General features: G+C 39.5%; 1 protein-coding gene across 1 annotated transcript; it reads right to left on the reverse strand.

Annotated features, from left to right (window-relative positions):
* Positions 1 to 1417: 1417 nt before the first annotated feature.
* Positions 1418 to 20593, reverse strand: LOC146635842 (uncharacterized). The gene is made up of 5 exons (XM_085349159.1): positions 20573 to 20593; positions 18200 to 18704; position 18123; positions 1831 to 2485; positions 1418 to 1671 (listed from the first exon to the last, which is right to left on the reverse strand). Exons 1-5 carry the CDS (start codon positions 20586 to 20588, stop codon positions 1418 to 1420), a joined length of 1431 nt encoding a protein of 476 aa, XP_085205285.1. The 5' UTR covers positions 20589 to 20593.
* Positions 20594 to 24041: the final 3448 nt, after the last annotated feature.

Raw genomic sequence — 24041 nt, forward strand, 5'->3', positions numbered from 1 at the left:
ACACACATAAATATATATTGTAGGGGTGCAACGATATTCATATCGATATTGAACCGTTCGATACAGTCCTTTCGGTTCGGTGCCAGAATTGTGAGTGATTGCTGAAAATGTTGAAATGTACTCACTCACTTTTTATTATTATTTGTAAATATGTGTACAAATGGTTGGTTTTTTGTACTGTTTTTATCAATAAATCTCAGCAACAAAGGACCTACACCCATGTGTGTTGATTTCTCCCTAAGATGGCAAACTGAAACACTCCGAGTTGGTGACTTTTGGAGATTTATTTCCCTGGATGATTGAGAATGCATCAAGACGAACACAAAAGGAAGTTCACAGCTTTTAGCAGCTCCCCCACCCCCTCATTCACACACCCCCACTCCCCTCCAGAATTCCCAGATAACAACCTAATTTACATATGAATGACTAGACAATTTAGCTTCCACTTGGCTGAAGCTAAAGCCTAGCTAAAAGCCTACCAGCCATTTGGCTGGAAGGCGGGTTTTAAAGGTAGAAAGGTAGAAGGCTGGGCACTGCTGCTCTCGGGGGACTCTAAGTGTTAATCGTGCAGCCCTACCATTGACCAACAACCACTGACCAAAACCTTGATCAGTGGTCTTTGATCAGTGGGTTATTGATAACAATGTCATCTGCAAACATGATAATCCAAAGAGACTGTTAACTTATCTTGCATGTCAGCCTGTCCATCACAACTGGAAGCAAGAAGGGGCTCAGAATTGATGTAATCCCACCCCCACCTTCAATCAATCTGTTACCACACATTTCACCATTCTGTTTTCATGTCCTGCACCACCAGATCCACAAAGACATAGTGAAGATCTGACAGTCTCCATCAAACCCTCAAAGCAAACATCACATCTGTGAATCTCTTTCCATTTACTTGCTCATTTTACATAGTCCTAAGTCTTTCTAATACTTAGCTTGCTCAATGCTGTCAAAGTTTATCCACACTCGCTTTCACCAGAGAGCATGTAGAAGGTCTTAACTGATATAACGGACCTTCTCGCAGTAGCATTGAACAGGAGATTAAAGCTGAATTCTGTCAGGCCTGATCAAGTTTTTAAGTTTGACCAGGCATACAGAAGATTTGTTCAGATCAGCTGTGTTTCTCACTCTGTCCAAAAGAACTCTGTCAGAGTACTGTCACGACGGTCTGCCAGTTTTGTTACAGAGGGACACTTTGTCAGTTGAACAAGTTTGTGTTATGGATATAAAACTTTCCACCCCATTCACGTTTCAGTGTTTTAATTTTAAGATGGTTGATATCTTTATTTTTTTAGATGATTAAACTAGACTTTCCACACTGACCACAAATGCTTTAATTCCAGTGTGAATGATCTGGTGCTTTTTAAATGTGTCTATATAAGTAAAAGCCTCCACAGTGATCACAAAACAATTATTTGACTCCAGTGTGGATGACTTGATGTTTTCTTAAATTACTAATATGAGTAAAAGATTTTCCACACTGGCCACAGACAAAAGCTTTAACTCCAGTGTGGATGAGTTGATGTTTTCTTAAATTACTAATATGAGTAAAAGACTTTCCACACTGGCCACAGACAAATGATTTAACTCCAGCATGGATTAGCTGATGATCTTTTAAGTGACTTCTATGAGTAAAAGCCTTTCCACACTGATCACAGGTGAATGCTTTAACTCCAGCATGGATGAGCAGATGTTGTTTTAAGTGACTATTGCGATTAAAAGCCTTTCCACACTGATTGCAGCTGAATGGTTTAATTCCAGCATGGATGAGCTGATGTTGTTTCAAGTGACTTTTGTGAGTAAAACAGTTTCCACACTGATCACACCTAAAAGGTTTTACTCCAGCATGGATAAGCTGATGTTCTTTTAAGTGACTTTTGTGAGTAAAACAGTTTCCACACTGATCACACCTAAAAGGTTTAACTCCAGCATGGAGGAGCTGATGTCCTTTTAAGTGACTTTTGCGAGTAAAAGACTTTCCACACTGATCACAGCTGAACGGTTTAACCCCAGCATGGATAAACTGATGTTCTTTAAAGTTCCTTTTGTGAGTAAAAGCCTTTCCACACTGATTACAGCTAAATGGTTTAACACCAGAGTGGATAAGCTGATGTTTTTTTAAGCTTCCATCCTGAGTAAAAGCCTTCCCACACTGTTCACAGCTGAATGGTTTAAATCCAGTGTGGATGAGCTGATGTGCTGTTAAGTTACTTTTGGAAGTGAAAGACTTTCCACACTGGTCGCAGCTGAATGGTTTAACTCCAGTGTGGATGACCTGATGTCCTTTTAAGTTACTTTTGGAAGTGAAAGACTTTCCACACTGTTCACAGCTGAATGGTTTAAATCCAGTGTGGATGAGCTGATGTTTTTTTAAACTGTGATGCTGAGAAAAAGACTTTCCACACCGATCACAGCTAAAGGGTTTAACTTCAGCATGGATGAGCTGATGTCTTTTTAAGCTGCTATTATGAGTAAAAGACTTTCCACAACGATCACATCTAAAGCTTCTGTCCCCACTATCGGTGCGCTGGTGTCTTCTGGCTTGCTTCATAGTGGTAAAAGTCTTTTCCACAGGGATCACAACTGGTTTATCTGTACTTGTTGGCCTTGGGTGGGTTATTTTTAGGTCTTCGGTGTGCAGAGGTTTTGGCTTGCTTTTCCTTCTTTTGCCTATGATGACAAAGAATCAAAATAGTGACACGCAGTTATGGAACAACAAAACCTACAAAAAAAAGAAAAAAAAAGAAAAAAGAAAAAAGTTTTTTTTCTTCTTTTTTTTTTTTACACCGTGTAAGAATATTCAACACTGCTATCAATACATTTTTCAAAAATTGTCTCTGTGCAAGATGGGTTTAAAAACACAAACAACTGTGGGATACTGTTTGTCCATGATTGCACCAAATTGGCACAGCACTGATCCTGTGACAAGGTAGGTATCACCAACTAAATTTGTGCCCCCTGCATTGTGAGCATTCACTGGGCACTGTTAGATTTGTATTGTTGATTGTCATTTATGCTTAGAAGTATCTACTCATAATCAATGTCATGTTGGTAGAGGTTTGATCTTTCTGTGTGCCTCCCAGAGCACTCTGGCATGCACATACAACTTAAGGTCAGGAGAGAGGTCATATCTGCTCTTACTGATTTATGGTATAGAAGGACACCTACTCTGTATCTGGTTAAGTATAAGAGCCTTTTGTTTAGATGGACCGCCAGACTCCTGGCACCAGCTTTGGGGAGTCTTCACAGGGTCACATCTTGACCCCCCCCCCACACACAAGGTATTCTTTGTCCACATGTATACCTATATGAAACGTCATATGTTAATGAACCTATGCATATTCATGCAACCACAATAAAAGGAGTGCTATTGGGAAACTGGCTGAGAGTCTGACGGAGGTCAAGTCGGTGGAACGACACTTGGCTCCAGGCAGGTAACACAAAGAACTTTGCCTACTCGTGTCTTGCTTTTGCTGTGTAGTATATTCTCTTGAACGTTCCAGCGAATAGGTTTAAGCTAGAAACCTATCAGGCACGGACTGCGGATCCAGTTTGCTCTGCCTCCATTACAAACGATTAGACGTGGAAGTAGTAATGTTTGAGTTTTGTGATGAAGCAAAAAATGAGTGGATTACATTACCATTCAGTTTGAGGGTTACAACTGAAAATTATATATTTATTGTTCTCACGGGGTACCGGACGGGATTATTTTAACAAACAAAGAACATTTTTTCTCCTGTAACTTTACTGTATGAAGAGCTAAAACCTCCAACATTTCAGGAGTAGTTAGTGATCATTTTCTAGTCATTGGCTTGGAAGGAAGTTGGTTTGGAAGCATATTTGGCAATGCATCAACGTCTGCTTTGCGTTTGTGTGCAACCCCATTAAAAAAAAAACCTTCTATTATTCTAGCAGTGTGTGACAAAGTGGCTAGGACTGAATTCATTTACCATTTGTATATATTGTTATTTTGAGGTCTGTTATCTTATAGTCAAGATCCATCAGGTGCTCCACCAGTTGCAAAACCAATAGACTAAAAACCACCTTCTTCCCGTGGGCTGTCAGAACTTTTAATGCAAACTAAGAATGTGAACAGACTTCTTCCATACAATAACTCTCTTGCTGCTGTTCATTGACTATGTTGCTGCCATCCCATGTGCAATATCTTAGTCTTTCCTTGTTCTGTGCAATATTTTGGTCATCTCTTTTTTTGGTGCTATGTTTTAACCCCTGTGCTATATTTAGGTCTCTGTAAAAAAAAGTCCTGGCTTTTATAGCAGATAACCCCCTGAAAATATTCTCCAGTAAATCCAAAAAGGAAGAAAACCACGAATCGACATATGAACATTACCTGATGCTGCTGAACTAAAGTAGAGCAATGTTGAAGAGGTTTTATTAGAGAAATGGCTACGCATTTTACAATTTGGCATCGTTTGTAAAAGTTTACATTTCTTCAGTAGAAATGAGCAGAAATTAAGCTTTCTGGTCAGATGGCACTTTAAAAAAAAACAAACAAAAACAATGGGCAGCAACACTGTACACATCGGTAGACTGATGCATGATAAGCAAGCAAATAATGCAAAAAACTGATTTTTTTTTAATAATGGCAAACTAGTCTTGAACTACACTGAGAGAGCTGTAGAGCAAGTGTGATTAGTGGTGGAAGCAAGACAGCAAATGCAAGAGGGAGTTCATGACAATATTTATCAAACATGAAGCATAATTTTGATGCTCTTTTGCTTCTGGTTCAGTGAATTTAGTCAGACAGTGATACAACCTGTAGTTTCAGAATCTGTGAGATGTCGACTTTCAGCACCAGACGGCAGGTCAGCGCGTTATATTTAAATATTTTGGCGGAATCTGTTTGCCTGCTCTTTAATCATTATTGTGTTATTCAAACTACAATACATTTCAATCAGGGAAATTTATTTTTTCAAACCACCCATCATCAAGCCTTGAAACCTGGTGCGACTAACTCCTACAAGTGTTCCAACCTTTCTGAATTACTTACAAACTGCTCTGTCTGCATAAAAGCAGTGTTGGAACACACTGTGGTAAGATATCCTTATGAGCATCAGTTGAACATTATTGTACTGCAGAAAGTGATGTTTTGCCACAAAAAAGGTGAGGAACAAGGCAGTTAACTCTAGAAGAGAGAAATAGCAAAGAAAGTCAAGGGGTCAATGAATACATTTTCCTTCACCATTCAAAAGCCCTCAGAAACTGGGACAACTCTGACAGGAAGAGGTCTGGCAGACCCAAAGCCACAACTGAATACCAGGACAGGTTTCTGAGAGTTGACAGGTTGTGTAACAGCTGAGTCACAGGACAAAAGCTTCAAGCACATAAATAGTGGTCATAGTAATCAAGTGTCAGTTGCAACAGTGAATAGAAGACTTCAAGCTGCAGGTTTGATAGGATGAGTTGCAGCAAGAAAGCCAATGCTGAGACATCAGAATAAGAAGAATCAGTATAAGAGGTTTCCCTGAGCCATGAAACACTGCCATTGAACTACGGAAGACTGGAAGGTATAATGAATCAAAATTTGAAATCTTTGGTTCATCACGCAGAACTTGTGCAGCACATACAGTGGGGCAAAAAAGTATTTAGTCAGCCACCGATTGTGCAAGTTCCCCCACCTAAAATGATGACAGAGGTCAGTAATTTGCACCAGAGGTACACTTCAACTGTGAGAGACAGAATGTGAAAAAAAATCCATGAATCCACATGGTAGGATTTGTAAAGAATTTATTCGTAAATCAGGGTGGAAAATAAGTATTTAAATACTTTTTTGCCCCACTGTATGTATGTATGTATGTATGTATGTATGTATATATATATATATATATATATATATATATATATATATATATATATATATATATATATATATATATATATATATATATATATATATATATATATATATTCATGATTGCAGTTTTCAAAAAGAATATTATTATTAAGCTTCATTGCAGCACATCCGGCATGACTCATTTGCAGTGGACATTTAAAAATTTGTAACAGCTCAAGGATTCAAATTCTTGTGACATTTTTAAAGATTAGACCTCAAAGACATTGCGTTTACTTTGAAGATCATAAACGTCAGAGGCAAAAAGTGGTTAAATGGGTTGATCTAGCCTTCAGATTTGTGTCACCAGATGTTTCCACCTCAACCCCATCAGATGTCCTCTTCTGTGACAGTGGGAAAACATGATGAATGCAGAAATGTTGATTATCTCTTTTTGAGGCTTTTGATACACATACAAAAATGATTTATCTCAGACTGAAAAATGACCATGTTCAGGTACATTTAAAAATACGTGTGGAATACATATGGAAAGAACTTTTTGAAGAATATAAAGAATAAAACAGGTATGTTCAGCTGTTTTATCTGCCAGGCCTATAAATTGATTCCATGATTTCTTTGTTTAACTCCAACTCATTATTTATACTATGGTTTCGTTTCAGAGTGCAATGAAACACTAAGCTACATAATTTTCAATTGAAAAAAATTCAGAAATTAGGGTGTTCTACCACTTTTGACCGGTAGGGTACGCTTCCACTCAAAAGTTGGACACACACGCTCATTTAATGGTTTTTACTTTTACTAATTTATTTTACTAATTTCTACTTTATAGCTATATACGTCAAATATATGAAGCGAGATAAAAGGAATTATTTGGCAAAGAAAACAATAATGAATAACTGTAAAATATATTATGTCTTATATTTTAGACTCAAAGTGACATCAAATAGATATTCATTTTTCCATTCAGTGTGGGTATGTACCACAAATATATATATTTTAAACAGAAGCAATGTTTTCGAAGTATTTCGGTGACAAAAGAAAGATTAGAAACATTAAGGAATACTAGTTGCTTTACATTATTTTTCTTTAGCAATGATTTGTCCCACATTTGGTATAAACTGGCAAGATGCCAGTGTGTGCAGGATAAATGTTATTATTACTAACAATAATCATAATAACAGCAGCTTAATGTCTGTAGGATAATGGTGGTGATTTTTATTTTTGTCACCTTTTATGAAGAACAGATCTCACTGCAGTGGCTGAGCTGCTCCTCCATCAGACTCTCCTCCTCCCATCAGTCGCCTGTGTCATCAAACAGATCTTTATTTTTCTATTCAGTGATTTATTGTACGGCACTACCTAAGAGCATTGTATTGTATTAGGGCTGCACGATTTTGCATAAAATGAGAATCACGATTTTTTGGCTTAGAATTGAGATCACGATTCTCTCACGATTTTCTTTTCCAGTATAAATATTTATTGCACTTATTAACTGCACATCAACTTCGTAACAGTTGAAACCGCAAAATGTTGTACTGCTTGAAATTCCATCTCCACCGTTGCTCGACGCTGCGTGTATAGAGCAGGTAGTGCAACAATAGAAAAATAGTTGCGGGACGGCACAGTGTAGTGTTTGTCTAGGGCGTTGATCATTTTCCTAAATCCCTCGTTTTGCACAGTGTTGATGGGAGCCATATATTTGGTCAGGTGATAAGTGATAGCCTCCGTAATTTCTTTGTGCCTGCGGGAGTTCGACGGGTATAGGGAAGGTTTCCGTTATTGATGTTTGGGTGGTTGACCGGGACGGACTTTCTCCTGTCACTTTCTCGTCATCCCTGACGTGCTCTCCGTTGTTTTTTCCCTGCTAATTTTAGCATCACACGGCACAGCTTCTGTATCACGTGGTATAAGGCTCCGCCCTTGTCATTTGTTGAGCAGGAAGAGTGAGCGCTTGTTTTCATGCAGATTACGTCCCGGATCAAAATGCGGTACAATCGTCGTCGTCTTTTTTTTTTTTTTTTTTTTAAATCGTTGTCATTTGGAAATGAGATCGCGGTTTTCTAACGATTAATCGTGCAGCCCTATATTGTATAGAATTATTCTTACTCATACATTCACTACCAACATTAGAATCAGATTCAGAGAAACTCTATTAATCGCAGAGTGAAACTGAGTTGTCATAGAAGCAAATATGCAACAAAGAACAAGCACTCATACAAATGAGCCTTATGATGGATTATGATGGATCAATATTAAGACAAATACAGAGATATATAAATAAAAAGCAAAATTATTGAAAGCAAAATAATTAAAACAAAATAGTAAGATTAAACAGAAAGAAAATGAAAAAGACAGAACCGCAAACGAAACTAAAGAACATTACGTAGACATGGAGCTGCTACAACAGGCTGCCACTAGAACAGTGCCAATTTAAAGACACATTACTGGTTGGTCCCTGAAAGTTTATTCTGGACGTTTTCAGCAGGAGAAACGTTTCGTCACTCATCCAAGTTGACGAAACGTTTCTCCCACTGAAGACGTCCAGATGAACACAATCAAATTTGGGGGTTTACTTACCTGGATAATTGAGCATGCATCAAGGCGTATTACTGGTTGGTGATTCTGTTATTAATTGTGGATTATGCTGTATTTTATCCATCTCATATAATCGTAACTTTCAGTACACCACCTTCAAAAGAAGTAAAACAAATAGCTGAACTCAAATGATTAAACATTTAAGTCCTGAACTGCTGGAAGCTCCAGGCAGACAAACCGAGACGTTAAACACAAGGAACAAACGAAAAAAAAAATAGCTAAGAGAGAGAAACCCTGTAAACAGTTATAGAGTTAAGCAACCAATGTAGTTATAATGTACTCACTCTGGATCCCCTCTCAGAATAACCCGACCTAAAGATCCACCAGCGGAGAAGGAGACACGTGGGCTTTGTAGTTGGAGTAGGACTAGTAGAGACAGTGGGCTATCTGACCTCCCAGCATGTTACTGGCTACCTTGCAGAAAGAACAAGCTGTGTGAGCTACGAGAGCGTATATCTTTCCAAACACGCATCAGAAACAGAAATGCGGTCTGCCGGAGACCAGAGGAGAAGCAGAAAGGAAGCTCAGCACAGCCACACGATCTTTGCCATAGCCGGCTTGAAAATAAAACCTAAAGTTCCCCTTGGAAGACAACACGTATGATGACTCTGGTTATACTCTTTATTCCTTAAGCGAACCTTCTGCTGTTTAAACGCGCCGGGAGCTGCTACTTCTTCTTCTTCTTCTTCTTCTTGTTTGCTGGCGGTTTGCGACCGAGGTTTCTGGAGCATTACCGCCACCAACTGGAACAGAAAAATAAAACATGTTCTATTGTCTCTTATTGAAAACAAGTCTTATTTCCATCTACCATGTTTCCCCAATTTACAGAATGTATTGTTAGTCAGATGTTTATTTCATCCTTACTTTCATTGAATATTATGAAGCCACTGGTCAGTTCTTTCTTCTTCGTACTGTTTCTGGCACTGACCTTTTTTTAGTTACTGATTTCATTTCTTTGCTCAGCTCACTCCACTCCCCACTCATTGCATAACATTTAAAACTGTTTAACATTTATCAATAATCAATTAAAAATGTACTGTCGACTGTCAATAGAGTTATTATATGGAGAAGTATGACTCTCTTCAGTCAATGAGTAACACAGCTAATGTTAAAATCTTTTGAAATCACACAAAGCAATTTTGCAGACTCTCCAGAGGGAAAAAAAAGTCCTGGCCAGCTGCTCTGCAACTGCTTTACTGGCCCGAATCACTTTGTCTTAGCAGTGCTCTTTGGTACGGTCCTTTTCTGTGGCCTCCACATTCACGTGAGCTTCTTCTTTTTTCTTTTCTTTTTTTAAATTTATGAACTCACAAAGAGCCTCTTTTACCAGCACAGAAGACTCTGCATTTGAATCTAATCCAGCACACCTGGGGAGAGCAGTGGCTGAATGAAATGTTTGATGGAAAAAAGAATTGAAGTGTTGTGCTGCTAAATTCTGAGGTTCAAAATCAAAAATATTTATATAAGAAAATGCCAAGAGGAGAACAGCAGTCCTGAGTCTGTATGCAAAACAAGAAATCTCCATAGCAGTGATACTTCCTCTTTCATATGTGCATTTATTCTTTGCTGTGGTACTTTGATGTTCCTTGATCCTGTCATCTCATTTGGCATACTCAGTTGATATCTTAGAGCTATTTCCAGGACCAAGATTCTGTCTCAAATCAAGTTGTGATCTTAAAGTCACTCTCATAGCACTGATCTCAGACTAATGTACAAAAGTGTCATTTACATATCCAAACTGATCTCCAGTAAGGCTTATGGTGAAATTGAAGTTGTTCTTTTGTGTCATTGCACACTGTCCATGAGAGGACTCCTTAGTGAGCTGTACAGCAGAAGTTTCAATTCAGTTTTATCTATACATCACCAAATTACACCAACAGTCACCTGGAAGTGAAAATGTTGTTCACAAAAAGAAGGCAGCAAATAATTTTCCATGTAAGAATAAATCAAATTACTCAATTAACATATTTGGTTTTACTTACTATTACACCTTTTTTCAGTCCTCTTACATCAGTGACAAAGTGTTTATAGGTATCTGCAGAAACATAACTTCACTGTTAAGCTCAGTGTTTATAGAGAGGAGTTTATAACTGTTTTTCTTTTCCCAAAGAAAAGATAGAAAGAAATCACAGGGAAACAGCACTCCTCGCAAAATGTGGTTACGACACAATTTCCCTAAATTTGCACTTTCAAATCACTTTTTCAGTCACAGTGCTTTTACAACATTCACATGTTTTTGTAATGCGAAGGTCGCACAACATGTGTGACAGGTAGCATCAAAAGGGTGGTCCTGCCACTCGTAGCTGGTCCAACTGGTGGCACCACATGCACTGGCTCTATTGGGGTAATGAGATGTGGACAATAGTAGAAAATCAGGACCACAAGCTGAAACTGACTGGATCAGAGGCAACTCTTTCAGCTATTCATATATTCAGCTATTCATATATCTTCACAGCGTATCAGATATCTTGAAAATCCATGATCCAATATCGCGTGTTGACAAAAGTTGTCTCACTGTGTCACATAGTGCTCAGAGTTGGAGCAGTAAGGACAATACACTTGTAGCTCCTTTGGTTGCTGCTTGATGGTGAAGGGAACTCCAGTGTGGTGACACCTATTGGCAGATCAGCACCGTGGAGAATGATTGTGGAGATATTTGGCCTTTGATCCTTGCGTCAGTCTTTCTGTGGGTCCCTATCTGCTTTAACAGCATCCCCAAGGATTTCAAACACAGATTTCTGTATCCCCAGCTCATAGTCTAACAACTGTGGGGATGTGGATATGTTGAGGGTATTGCTGGGATTTATTTTTACCTTGTTAAATCCTCAGTTCTTTTGATCTTTGGGCTGAAGGAAGGACAATACTCGGTGTATAAATGCTCAATCAACAATTATTTTATTCAATACAATTCAACACTTTGAGTATAAACCATCCGGATGGGGAGACATGCATGAAGAGGGTCACAGCAAAATCTCAAAATGATGGAAAGTTACTCAAACTCTTATAGCCTCTGGCCATGACTCTCTAAAAACAGTATTTCTTATAACTCAGCAGTATAATGCATCATAAAACAATATCATTCATTCACAATAAATCAGCAGTCTAATGTAATACAAATCAGTTTAAAAAATCTAATAGTTATCACCTCTTCAGGAGAATAATGCAAACTAAAACTACAAAATAATTTCACAATCTTTAATTAGGGGTATAACATAGCATAAGATAATATAATAATCTCACAACTTTTAAATGGTAAATGGCCTGTATTTGTATAGCGCTTTACTACTACCCCAAAGCGCTTTACACATCCAGTCATCCACCCATTCACACACACATTCACACACCGGTGATGGCAAGCTACATTTTAGCCACAGCCACCCTGGGGCGCACTGACAGACGCTTATATCTCATAACTAGTGTGAGATTATTCTGTTATCATATGTTATCTTACACCTGTAGTTAAAATAGTTGAATTATGTTAACTGCTGTAGGTCATATATTATCATTTAGTTTAGATGGTGTGCTGTGTATGTAGTTTAGTTCTCATTATACTTTTGAGTTAAAAGAACATATTCACTTATTAGTTTATTAGATAAGTGTGCATCACTCTGTATCCTTGATCTGCTGTGAATGTCTCATACTGTGTTCTTGACATGTTTTATTGCTGAATCATAAACAGAGGGAGACTCTGTGTCTAAGACAGGGGAGATAGACCACATTCCACACCCCCACCTTTACAAAGAGTAGAGAAACAACAGCCGAGGTCATAACTTAGGCGCCGTAAGGGAGAAAGAATGTGAATGTTTGGGCTTTTACGACTAGGTGGGGGCCACTAGCGGCTATAAGAAGCTGAGTAACACGTCACCATTTCGAGATTTGCGGTGACCCTCTTCAGGCATGTCTCCCCATCATGATGGTCCTTATGCTCTTAAGTGTTGAATTGTATGGAAATAAAGTATTGTTGATTGAGCATAAATACACCGAGTATTGTCCTTCCTTCAGCCCAAAGATTCAAAGAATTGGGAGATTTCAACACTAGCAACACATATTTCTATTTTGTATTTTACTCTCAACAGTGTATAGTTGAATACTCTTGGATTCACTGGCAAACATAAACATTGAGAGGACGCCCTCACAGCAATGTGGCCTCAGCCATAAATCTGCTCTTATTTAATGCACTCTTCCCCTGTCTTTAAATCTACAGGCTAGACTGGAGCACAAGAGGCATTTTTCATGGTAATGGCAGCGTTGCTTGCAAAAGGGTTATCTCCAAATAAGGAGATGCTTGGAAAATTATAGAAGAAGAAACAAATTTTTCGACTCTTTGTCACACATAATAAAAAAGTGTTTACTGCCTGTTTGTGACAGCCTATTGTCCCTCTGCCAGTAAAAGGAGGTCCATGGCACCATGTAAAACTAATTTAAAATTCTAACCGTTTTGATAATAAATTGTGAAAAAGTATAATTGGAGCACACGTTATAAAGACCTACAGTACAGTTATCTTTTAAACTCAGTTCTTATATCTTATGATAGCTTTAGCAGCAACCCACACTGAAGCTCAACATGGCCACTGTTTCCAGGCTGCTCAAGCATTACCAGTAGTGTCTGCGCACACATGCATGCAAGCCCCTTAAAAACTTGTGCTATTTATGTGGTTGTTCGGGGCTTCCATCACTTCTGCTTTACATCTCACAGCAAACTGGTGTGGTTTTCCATAATGTTTATTAAGAGACAACATCACATCAGAATACAGTTGTCTTGAGTTAGTATTGTCATGATGGTACTAAGTGGGAGGCAGGACACAGGAGTCACAGACAGGGTAATAAACTGCTGTAGAAAAAATACTCAAACAAAATACAACAATACTAAAAAAAAAACCCAACAACAATAAAACACTAGAACCGGAAGGATAAAGGTGGAATGCAGGGAAACAGCGCTAACGGACGTTACACAAGAATGAGCAGAGGAGGACACAGGACTTAAATACACACATGATAACAATAGGAGGGAATGCCGCTGTAAGTAATACAGACTAACAGGATATGGAAGGCAAAAGCAAACACACTGAACACAGGCAGAATGCTAACCACTGGCTCAACAATGGGCCAGGGGGAGAAACAGCGATGGGAACTAGACTGACTGGGGAGACAGAAGGGGAACAAACATGGAGAAGAAAATAAGAAAAACTTAAAGAAAAGGCTGACAAAACATGGAACGTGAAAAACAGTGGAGCGATAATAATAGAACCTAAGAACTAGAAACTGCAAATATTACATAAAGCAGAAAAACAAGAATTAGTGGTAGTGGGAGTGACTGAGGCCTGGATAAGACACGATTTGCTTCCAAGATCCAGCCTAGCTCTGGGATGCAAAATGCAGAAGCACAGTGAGGGCTCCGATGTGTTGCAAAATACTCAGATGTGGCCGGAAATACTGAGCTGGCCAATGAAGACTGCTGCTCTTAAGGGGGTTGGGTGACAGCATAATCTTCAAACCAGGCAGGTGGCCTTCTCTCCTGTTTGGGCCAGACAACTGGAGCATAGCTTGACTGTCTGGCACTACTTTCTTTAAAGGCTGGTGTTGTGTATTTTGGGTTATAACAGGACCCGTAGCGGTCATGCCCAGATGCATTATGGGATAAAAGCTTTAGGCTGTCGCTCGGGCTAGCTCCATGTTAAGTTATGCGTTATAATAAATACCTCAAGTTACGTCGTGGTCTGAGTATCATTGTTATACTAGTAACCCGGAGTGAAGATATAACAGCTGGTATATCGTCTTGTACAAAATGTGGTGAAGCCACTGTGGTGCATTTGTGGTGAGAAATGGTCCAGACCATGTACTCTAATAGTGGGCTTTACTGCATGTAAGGGAGACGACTCCCTTACTATCATTTATATTATAATTTGTATAGCACTTTAGGAGCACCTTTCACTTTATTAAAAGCACCATATCTAGCTCTTTATTCAGCATCGCACTTATTAAACCCGATTCTTTAATCCCCATGATAGAACAGAGAAAACCCGACTAAGAGTGGTCAAAACATTTATAATTCTTTATTCAATCATCTTCCGGAAAAGAGCGAGCCCTGCACAGCCCAAAGCCAGTTGCAGAATCTCTAACAGTAGAAGCTCAACATGTGTCTCATATAGGTGTTATTTTGGTACTTCACACGTCACACACAGTTTCGATACAAACAACTCCTTTTACTCAGTTCCTCTTTTCTTTGTGTCTTACTTCCTGTGCAGCTTGCAATAATGTCCCCTTTCTGAGGTCTGTTGCCAGGGCAACCTGTCACCCTTCGTTTGAACTTAGTTTCACTCTCTGTCTGCTCCTCATATGCTGCAAAGACATGCAGTTTCCTGTCAGACTGCGACCTAGTTTTACACTCAAGTCTGGGCCTCTCATAAAACAATCTAATCAGCAAATGAGCATTAGGAATATATATTTATTTCTTAACACACTTTAAGCCTAGCACAGGAAGAACATTTGCACACAAGTTGGATTTTTCATTTAGTATTTATTGTTTATTTTAAAATCAGTTTGTAGCCTCTGTCTAGAAATAAAGGTGGTGCAAAGAAGTGACCGTAAGATGTTATTACTCACCTTTCTTTCCCGTGTTCACTCCAGGGTGTTTGGGCAAATGTTTTCCTGGGGGTCCAGACACATTTAAAGGTTCCAGGAGAGGCCATGGGTTAAAGGAGCGTGGTAAATCTTTTGTGCTTGGGTTTTTTTGGTGTTTTATAATAAGAATTAGAATTAGAATTAGAATTCAACTTTATTGTCATTGCACATGCACAGGTACAGGGCAACGAAATGCAGTTTGCATCCATCCAGAAGTGCTTTAGTGATATAGATATATTACAATATATATTAGCAATAATATAGATATGTGAGTATATTACAGAAATGGGTCTATTATGGTATGTTATAATGTACACGGTATGAAGTATGTTGTGAATATTCTATAACTATAAGTATGTACAGGCTGTAGTGAGTACAAGCTATGTACAGGATATGAACAGGATATAAATATGAAAAACTATACAGAATATGAAATAAATAACTTTACAGAATCTGGGATATACAGCTATACAGAAATGGGAACTATGCAAGTTGTAAACAGTTGTAGGATTAAAGATTATCGAATGTACAGAATGATTATTTACACAGAGCTATACAGTAGTGCAGTTAAGATAAGTGAGGGTGTAGATAGTTTCTACAGAGGCTATATAAAGTGCTAGTGGTTGTGAGTGGTGGTTCAGTCCATGTTATTATTGTGTTTGAGGGTACAGTTGTCCATTGTGGGTGTGTGTATGTTCAGTCCATGAGTTTAACGTGGGTCAGATGTCAGGAGGCAGAGTTCAGGAGTCTGACAGCTGTGGGGAAGAAGCTGTTCCGGTACCTGGTGGTCTTAGTCCGGAGGCTCCTGTGGCGCCTCCCAGAGGGCAGGAGGGTGAAGAGTCCATGTGATGGGTGACTGGGGTCTTTGATGATTTTCCCAGCCCTTTTCAGACACCGCTTCCTGTAGATGTCTTTTATGGCAGGAAGTGGTGCTCTGGCGATGCGCTGGGCAGTTTTCACGACCCTCTGCAACGCCTTCCGGTCCGAGTCAGAGCAGTTCCCGTACCAGACTGTTATACAGTTGGTCAGGATGCTCTCGATGGTGCAGCGATAGAAGTTCACCAGGATGTCTGAGGACAGGTGATTCTTCCTCAGAGTCCTCAAGAAGAAGAGGCGCTGGTGAGCCTTCTTGACCAGCTTGGAGCAGTTGGTCGTCCAGGTGAGATCCTCGGAGATGTGGACTCCCAGGAACTTGAAGCTGCTCACACGCTCCACAGCCGTCCCCTTAATGTGGATGGGTGGATGTGGGTCAGCATTCCTCCTGTAGTCCACGATGAGCTCCTTGGTCTTCTCGGTGTTAAGCAGCAGGTTGTTTCTGTCGCACCACTCAGCCAGACGATCCACCTCCTCCCTGTAGGCGGCCTCATCGTTGTCACTGATGAGGCCAATCACCGTGGTGTCATCTGCAAACTTAATGATGGTGTTGGAACCATCAGCAGGTCTGCAGTCGTGGGTGAAGAGGGAGTAGAGGAAAGGGCTCATCACACAGCCTTGTGGTACACCGGTGTTCATTGTGATGGTAGATGAGCAGCGGTTATCCAGCCGGACATGTTGGGGGCGGTTGGTCAGGACGTCCAGTAACCATTTGCAGATGAGGGAACTGATACCCAGGTCTGTCAGTTTCCTGATGAGTTGTGAGGGGTGGATTGTATTGAATGCTGAACTGAAGTCTATAAACAGCATTCTGGCGTAGGTGTTGTTGTTGTCCAGGTGTGAGAGGACAGAGTGCATTGCGATGGAGACTGCATCCTCTGTGCTCCTGTTCCGGCGGTATGCGAATTGGTGGGGGTCCAGGGTGGGGGGGAGACAGGATTTGAAGTGTGCTAGGACCAGTCGCTCTAAGCACTTAGTGATGATGGGGGTGAGTGCTACTGGGCGGTAATCATTGAGGCAAGATGGGTTGGAGTTTTTGGGTATCGGGACGATGGAGGTGTATGGGGTATGGTTTAAGGATAAAGTGAAAAATATTTATTAATATGAAAATGAAAAATGTATTTATATATATTTTTATTGAAGTTGATGTATTATATAATGTGGTGGAAGGTCAGGATTTGAGAACTCACCTGTTAATAGAATAATGCTTTAACCTGTGACAGCTGAAAGTATTTAAGACTGTCAGTTGCTATTACATGCAGTGGATTGTTTGTGAGCTGTATGGTAAATAAATACCTTGTTCAACTATACTTGTCTTGGTCTGCCTCATAATAAATCCAGCCGCAAAAGGCTGCTGTTCTGAAATAAACATATATTCTTAGTGCTTATTTTCTGATTATATTGTTTTTTGTACTTTGTAGTAAGGTCTGTGAGGACAAGGCTTTCAGAACTGGGGCACGTCTTCGTCTCTGCACTTCTCCATTTTTGGAAATGTAAAATAAAGATTGTTTTTTGAGCTTGACCACTCTGAGTCTAGTCTTTCTCTGTCGTCAAAAGAATTCAAAAGAACGCAATTTAATACTGCCCTATTACACTGCACATGGCACATGACAATACAGTTACAGGGGGATTTGGATTTCAACTCTAGTCCTGTGATAAATGCTGCAATTCCACTGTAATTATATGAAATTTTAATCATTCTCTTTGAATTGGCATTTTAATTATATTTATGCACAAATACTTAACAGTAGGTACACTGGAATAAAGGGTTAGCAAGTCGGTTTCTTACAGAGAAAATACAAAAAATGATTATAGCGACATAACTTTTAAGTAATGTGTAAATAAGTTAACAGAAAAAAACAGTGGCCTCTTAATCATGGGTCTAACTTGGGTTTCTAGTAAATAGCCATTACATTTACGAAACAACAATCAGAAGTTTCTGAAAAGACTATTTGATTAAAAATCAGAAAATGTAAGAAACTAATATCAACAATTCAGAGAAAGAATTTCTACATGCTGGCTGCCAGCTTAAGATAGGCATGTTATTTCCCCTTCTCTTCATTCCTCTTCTCTCCAGTGTGGATGAGCTGATGTCTTTTTAAGCTGCCATTCTGAGTAAAACACTTTCCACACTGACCACAGCTGAATGGTTTAAATCCAGTGTGGATGAACTGATGTTGTTTTAACTTGCCATTCTGAGTAAAACACTTTCCACACTGACCACAGCTGAATGGTTTAAATCCAGTGTGGATGAACTGATGTTGTTTTAACTTGCCATTCTGAGTAAAACACTTTCCACACTGATCACAGCTGAATGGTTTAAATCCAGCATGGATGAACTGATGTTGTTTTAAGATGTCATCCCGAGTAAAACACTTTCCACACTGACCACAGCTGAATGGTTTAAATCCAGTGTGGATGAACTGATGTTGTTTTAACTTGCCATTCTGAGTAAAACACTTTCCACACTGATCACAGCTGAATGGTTTAAATCCAGTGTGGATGAGCTGATGTTTTTTTAAGTTGCCCTTGTCAGTAAAAGACTTTCCACACTGATCACAGCTGAATGGTTTAAATCCAGTGTGGATGAGCTGATGTTGTTTTAAACCGCTACGCCGGGTTAAAGTCTTTCCACACTGATCACATGTGAAGCTTTTGTCCCCACTGTCAATGCTCTGGCGTCTTCTGGGCTGCTTCATAGTGGTAAAAGTCTTTTCCATCCGGTTCACAACTGGTTCATCTGTACTTGCTGGAACTGGTTGGTTTTTGTTTTCTTTGATGCTTTCCCTTCTTTTGCCTATAATGACAAAGAAACAATGACATGCGGTTATAGAATGACAAAACCTACAAAGTGTACAGATTATGACACATTCTTAAAACCTTAATTCAGTTTCAGTTTAACATCGTTAAAAGGTTAAAGAAAACGTATATAGAGACACATTGTAGACACAAACAGAAGACATTAAATATATGAAAAGAGATGTGTGAATTATTTAGCAAAGAAAAAAGATAAATAACTCTAAATATATCTTATATTTTAGACATCTAAAAGTAGCCACCCTTTCATTTGTTGACAGCGCTGCAATCCCTTGGCCTTCTCTCAATGAGCTTCATGATGTAGTCGCCAAGCGCAGTCGCAAAAAAACATCAATCGCTAACAAACAAAAAAGTGGCTCACGTGGTGACCATCCCAGGAAAGGAAGACCAAGAGTCACCTCTGCTGCTGACGATAAATTTATCTGAGTCACCAGCCTCAGAAATCACAGCACCTCTGGTTAGAGCCTAGAGAAATGCCACACAGAGTTCCAGTAGCAGAAATATCTCTACATCACCTGCTGAGAGGAGACTTTGTGAATCAGCCCTTTATGGTCAAATAGCTGCTAAGAAACCACTACTAAGGAAAAGCAACAATCAGAAGACATTTGTTTGGGCCGAGAAACACAGGGAATGGACATTAGACCAGTGAAAATCTGGTCTGATGAGTCAAATTTTGAGATGTTTGGTTCCACCCACTGTGTCTTTGGGCGAAGCAGAAAAGGTGAACGGTTCACGCTGTGAAACATGGAGGAGGTGTGATGGTGTGGAGGTGCTTTGCTTGTGACGTTGTTGGGGATTTATTCAAAATTGAATGCACGCTAAACCAGCATGGCTACTACAGCATCCCGCAGCAACATGCCGCCCCATCTGGTTTGTGTTTAGGTGCACCATCATTTATTTTTCAACAGGACAATGACCCCAAACACACCTCCAGGCTGTGTAAGAGCTAATTTGACCAAGGAGAATGATGGAGCGCTACGCCAGAAAGCCTGGACTCCACAGTAACCCGACTTAAACCCAATCGAGATGGTTTGGGATCATATGGACCAAAAGGGCTAGAAAGTACTCAAGACTGTTGGAAAACCATTTCAGGTGACTACCTGTGAAGCTCATCAAGGGATGCCAAGAGTGCGAGGCAGTAATCAAACCAAAGGGTGGCTAGAATCTAGAATATAAGACATGAGTTATTTTCATTTTTTTGTTTACTTCCTATTTCCATATTTCTTCATTTATAGTTTTGATGCCTTCAGTGAGAACCTACAATGTAAACAGTCATGAAATGAAAGAAAAGGCATTAAATGAGAAGCTGTGTCCAAACATTTGACCAGTGCTGTACTAAGATAGAAAGACAAACAGTACACTTGGCTCAACCTGGCTGCAGCGCCGTAAAGAAACCTGATGTTGTTCCTTACTTACTAAGATTTCATTACTTTCAAGAGGGCTTTTACTTTTCCATGTCAAAAGAAGATCTTCTAAATTAGTCTTCAGTGTAGGTGTACTTATAAGTTCTTCCAGGGAGTCGAGATTCTCTGATTTGTTGACTTCTTTTTCAGAGCAGCCACATTGTGCAGAGGATGTAATGCTATTAACAAAAGAAGCTCTATGCGATCATCAGATGGAATAAAGTAAGCGACAGAGGATAAACAGAAGGTACAAGCGAAAACACAAATTAGCTAAGAGAGAAACCCTGTAGACAATGATGGAGTTAGGCAACCAATGCAGTTATAATTTACTCACTGTGGATCCCTCTCTGAGTAACCCGAATTAAAGATCCACCAGGAGAGAAGGAGGCAAGCGTGCCGATTTTGTAATTAGACTACGACGAGTAGAGAGAGTGGGCTCACTTACATCCTCTTTCCGGCATGTTACTCCCGTCAGTCAGCACGAGTACACGTTCTTTGTTTACAACGATCAACGAGAGCGTATATCTTTCCAATCACGCATCAGAAACAGAAACGCGATCTGCTGGAGACCAGAGGGGCACAGCCACACGATCTTTGCCTTAGACGGCTTAAAAAACTAAAGGTCCTCGTGGAAGATAAAACGTTTGATGACTGTAGTTATACTCTTACTTCCTTACGCCTACGTTCTGCTTTTTACAAGCGCTACTACTTCTTCTTGTTTAATGTCGATTGGCAAGCAACGTTTCTGGTGCATTACCGCCACCACCTGCAAAGAAGTGTTGATAGGGGACACTAACTTCCTGCGAATTCTTTCATCTTTACTGTTCTGCCATCTTCACTTGATTTTTTTAATTACTGTTTCATTTCTCCTTTAGTGAGTAGTATCATTATATCAATTTGACTGCTTTATGTAGCTTGTTTTGCATATTTGCGTTCCAGCTCTAAAATTTGAGGCTCCCCCATTGGCCCCTCCCGTCAAGATTGTCTTATGCTTGTTTTCATTTTAATAAACGTGAACAGCAGAGAGAGGAAGACACACTACAAATCAGATGAAACAATACATTGTAATTTTTCCTGCATATACAATTTTACAGTCATTCACACCATGCCACTAATAACCAGCTCGCAAAGTAAAACATAATAAAAACAAACCAACAAACACAAAACACCAGAAATTATGATAAAGACTTATAATTGGCACAATTTGTGTTTTCTAAATTCTATTACACACATATACGCAAAAAGTGAACGCAAGGGCCCTCAGTGCCCCTGCTTGCTGCTGCTGCGCTGAAGTCTCAAACACAACCTGTCAAAAGGGAAAGGGGGTGGGAAGCACCCAAAGAAAGAACATTTCATTCATAATGTTTTCAATCCAAGCCCAGTGTGCATTGATTATTTTTTGTGGTTTGTGCAAAATCCCAGAAAGAAAATAAAACCCTATAAAATGGTCAAGGTCTATTAGGTTATGTTATGGTGATTCTCGGGTTGAGTGTCATCAGATGCTCAGTATAGGAAAAAAAAGAAAGGAGAGGAGAAGAAACGAGCAAAACATCCAGGTAATCAGATGTGTCATCGGATAATGGTAGGTATGGGGCGTTAAATGGGGCATTTAAACTTCAGTTCATTTCATTTCAAAACAGCATTAAGACCGTGGACCAGACCTTTTATTAGAAATTCAATAAATACTGGCATTAATAGGGATACACTCATTTCCAGCTGGTGGCGATAATGCTCCAATAAACGAAGAAGAAGAAGACGTGCCAGTCATCATAATTGTTATTTTCCATGGCATTTTTTCTTAAGCGGGTTAAAACCATCACCTTTGTCTATCTGTATCTGAAAGTGCCACAGGACTAGGGCTGTCCCAAACACACTATCAGTTGTGCTCATCTTGCTGATGTATTCATGGATGTTTGTTGTTTCATCCTGAATAGTGGTTCTGACACTGCAGCATCCTTCATTTCATTTAGTGTAAAGTCTCAGAGTGCTGGATTTGGATTGAAACTTTCCATACATGTTAAAGAGCTTTCTTATCTTGATGCCAGTGGCTTCTTTCTCTTCTTTTAGCCTACTGATTATCCCAGCAGGGGTACAGGTATTAATTGCCTGGATCCTATTCTTCCCATTCAGCTAACAACAGGCCATCCTTCAAAAGTCTTTGCCTCACTGTGTGTGCAGATGAACTCACACCTGCCTGCTGCCATTCCTGAGCAACTCTACACTTGTGGCACCCATATCCCGCAGCTGAATCCTGTTTAGGAGACCGTTCTAAGCCTTGCTGGACTTTCTTGAGCGCCCTGAACCTTCTTGACAACAATTAAACCTGTTTCTTAAAAGTTCTTGATGATCCCATAAATGGTCGATTTAGCTGCAATTTTAGTAGCAACAACATCCTTGCCTGTGAAGCCCTTTTTATGCAACACAATGATGTTGCATTGCAGATAACCATGGTTAACAGGAAGAACAACGATCTCAAACATAATCCTCACTATTATTCTAACTCAGTCAGCATAACATAATAATCTTCAGCCTTGTGCTCGTCAACATTCTATTGTTTGTATTGTTTGTTTATTGAAATTATCTCAGCATGTCTTTTTATGGTAGTGATAAATGCAGTGGAAATAGGTTTTTTGGGATTAAGTTCATTTTTATGGCAAAGAACTTTGCAATTCATCTGATCACTCTTCTTAACATTCTGGAGTATTTGGAGGATTTTCCTTCCTTCGGCAGAAACTGCTTCTTTGTGCTACCTGATGCTCATGGCGTGTTTTACTGCCTTACTTTCAGTTAATGTATTTTGTTTTGCACTATGCATATTTTATATGCCATTAGGTCATTTATTGTAAAAATTCTCATGTAGGAACTATTGTACTGCATTTTCGTTCCACTGGTGCACCTGAGGGAGATGCACGCCCATGTTGATGTGTGAGCATGGCAAGTTGAAGCAAGAGACGCCAATTTAATTCTGAGAAAGTTGTTTCTTAAAAGTATCTGTAAAGTGCTCATTTCTGCCTCAAAGCATGGGTCAGCCAGCGAGGTATGTTTGTATGTTATATAGATCATTTTATGTCTTTATTTCACTTGTCTTACTATTTCATTGGATTTTATGTTATGTTTTAGTTCGACGGTGGCGTAGTTTGTGATCAAGGTGAAGCTGTAACAACCCCAAGACCTTACAACTAACATTAAAGCCAACTTCATGCCATCAGTAAAAGAACTCTTTATTGACTTTAAGAAGAGGTAGAAGTGATAGTCGAACTCGGACCTGCATGATTCCCGGCCCCCTGGTGGCAACATCGTGCCAGTGCACCAAGGACCAAGCTGCTGCAAATGTTAATGGACACACAAGTTCACAGTTGCTTCTTCATAAAGATGTCCAGAAGCCAGACATTAAAGTTTATGTTTGGAAAGATGACACAAGGAGGGAGAAACAATAAGGAACTGTGTTAAGCCTGACAACAACAGCATCACAAGTTAGCAAGAAGGGAATTAATGCACCCAAGTTCACAATTCATTACTCAAGTCAAGTTAAAAGGAGATTTTGCATCAACAAATAAGTGCATTACAAGAAAAACAAAATGGCAGACACAAATGAGACAGAAATTGAAGCTCCCAGTGCAGAACAAGCTGCAAGGCAAGTGGATGAAACCTCTTTAGAACATACAGTGCAAATGGAGCAACGTAGAAGTGAAAGGCCTCGCATGCTCACAGAAAAAGGAAAAGAATTCCATAAAGAAAGGTTACAAGGGTTGCAACGTCGCTTTGACAGTATTTATGACAGATGGAAAGCATTAATCAAGGTGGCAAAAAAATCTGTTATAAAAGGAGATCCACCTGAAATTCTTGAAGGTCACATGAACGTTGTACAAAGAGAAGCAGCCGAGCTTAATGATATTTATGATGAATACAGAGCA

Source organism: Diplotaxodon limnothrissa, linkage group LG3 (assembly GCF_057381915.1).
Source record: "Diplotaxodon limnothrissa isolate DT_005_m linkage group LG3, D_limnothrissa_male_GT1.1, whole genome shotgun sequence".
Lineage (NCBI taxonomy): Eukaryota > Metazoa > Chordata > Actinopteri > Cichliformes > Cichlidae > Diplotaxodon > Diplotaxodon limnothrissa.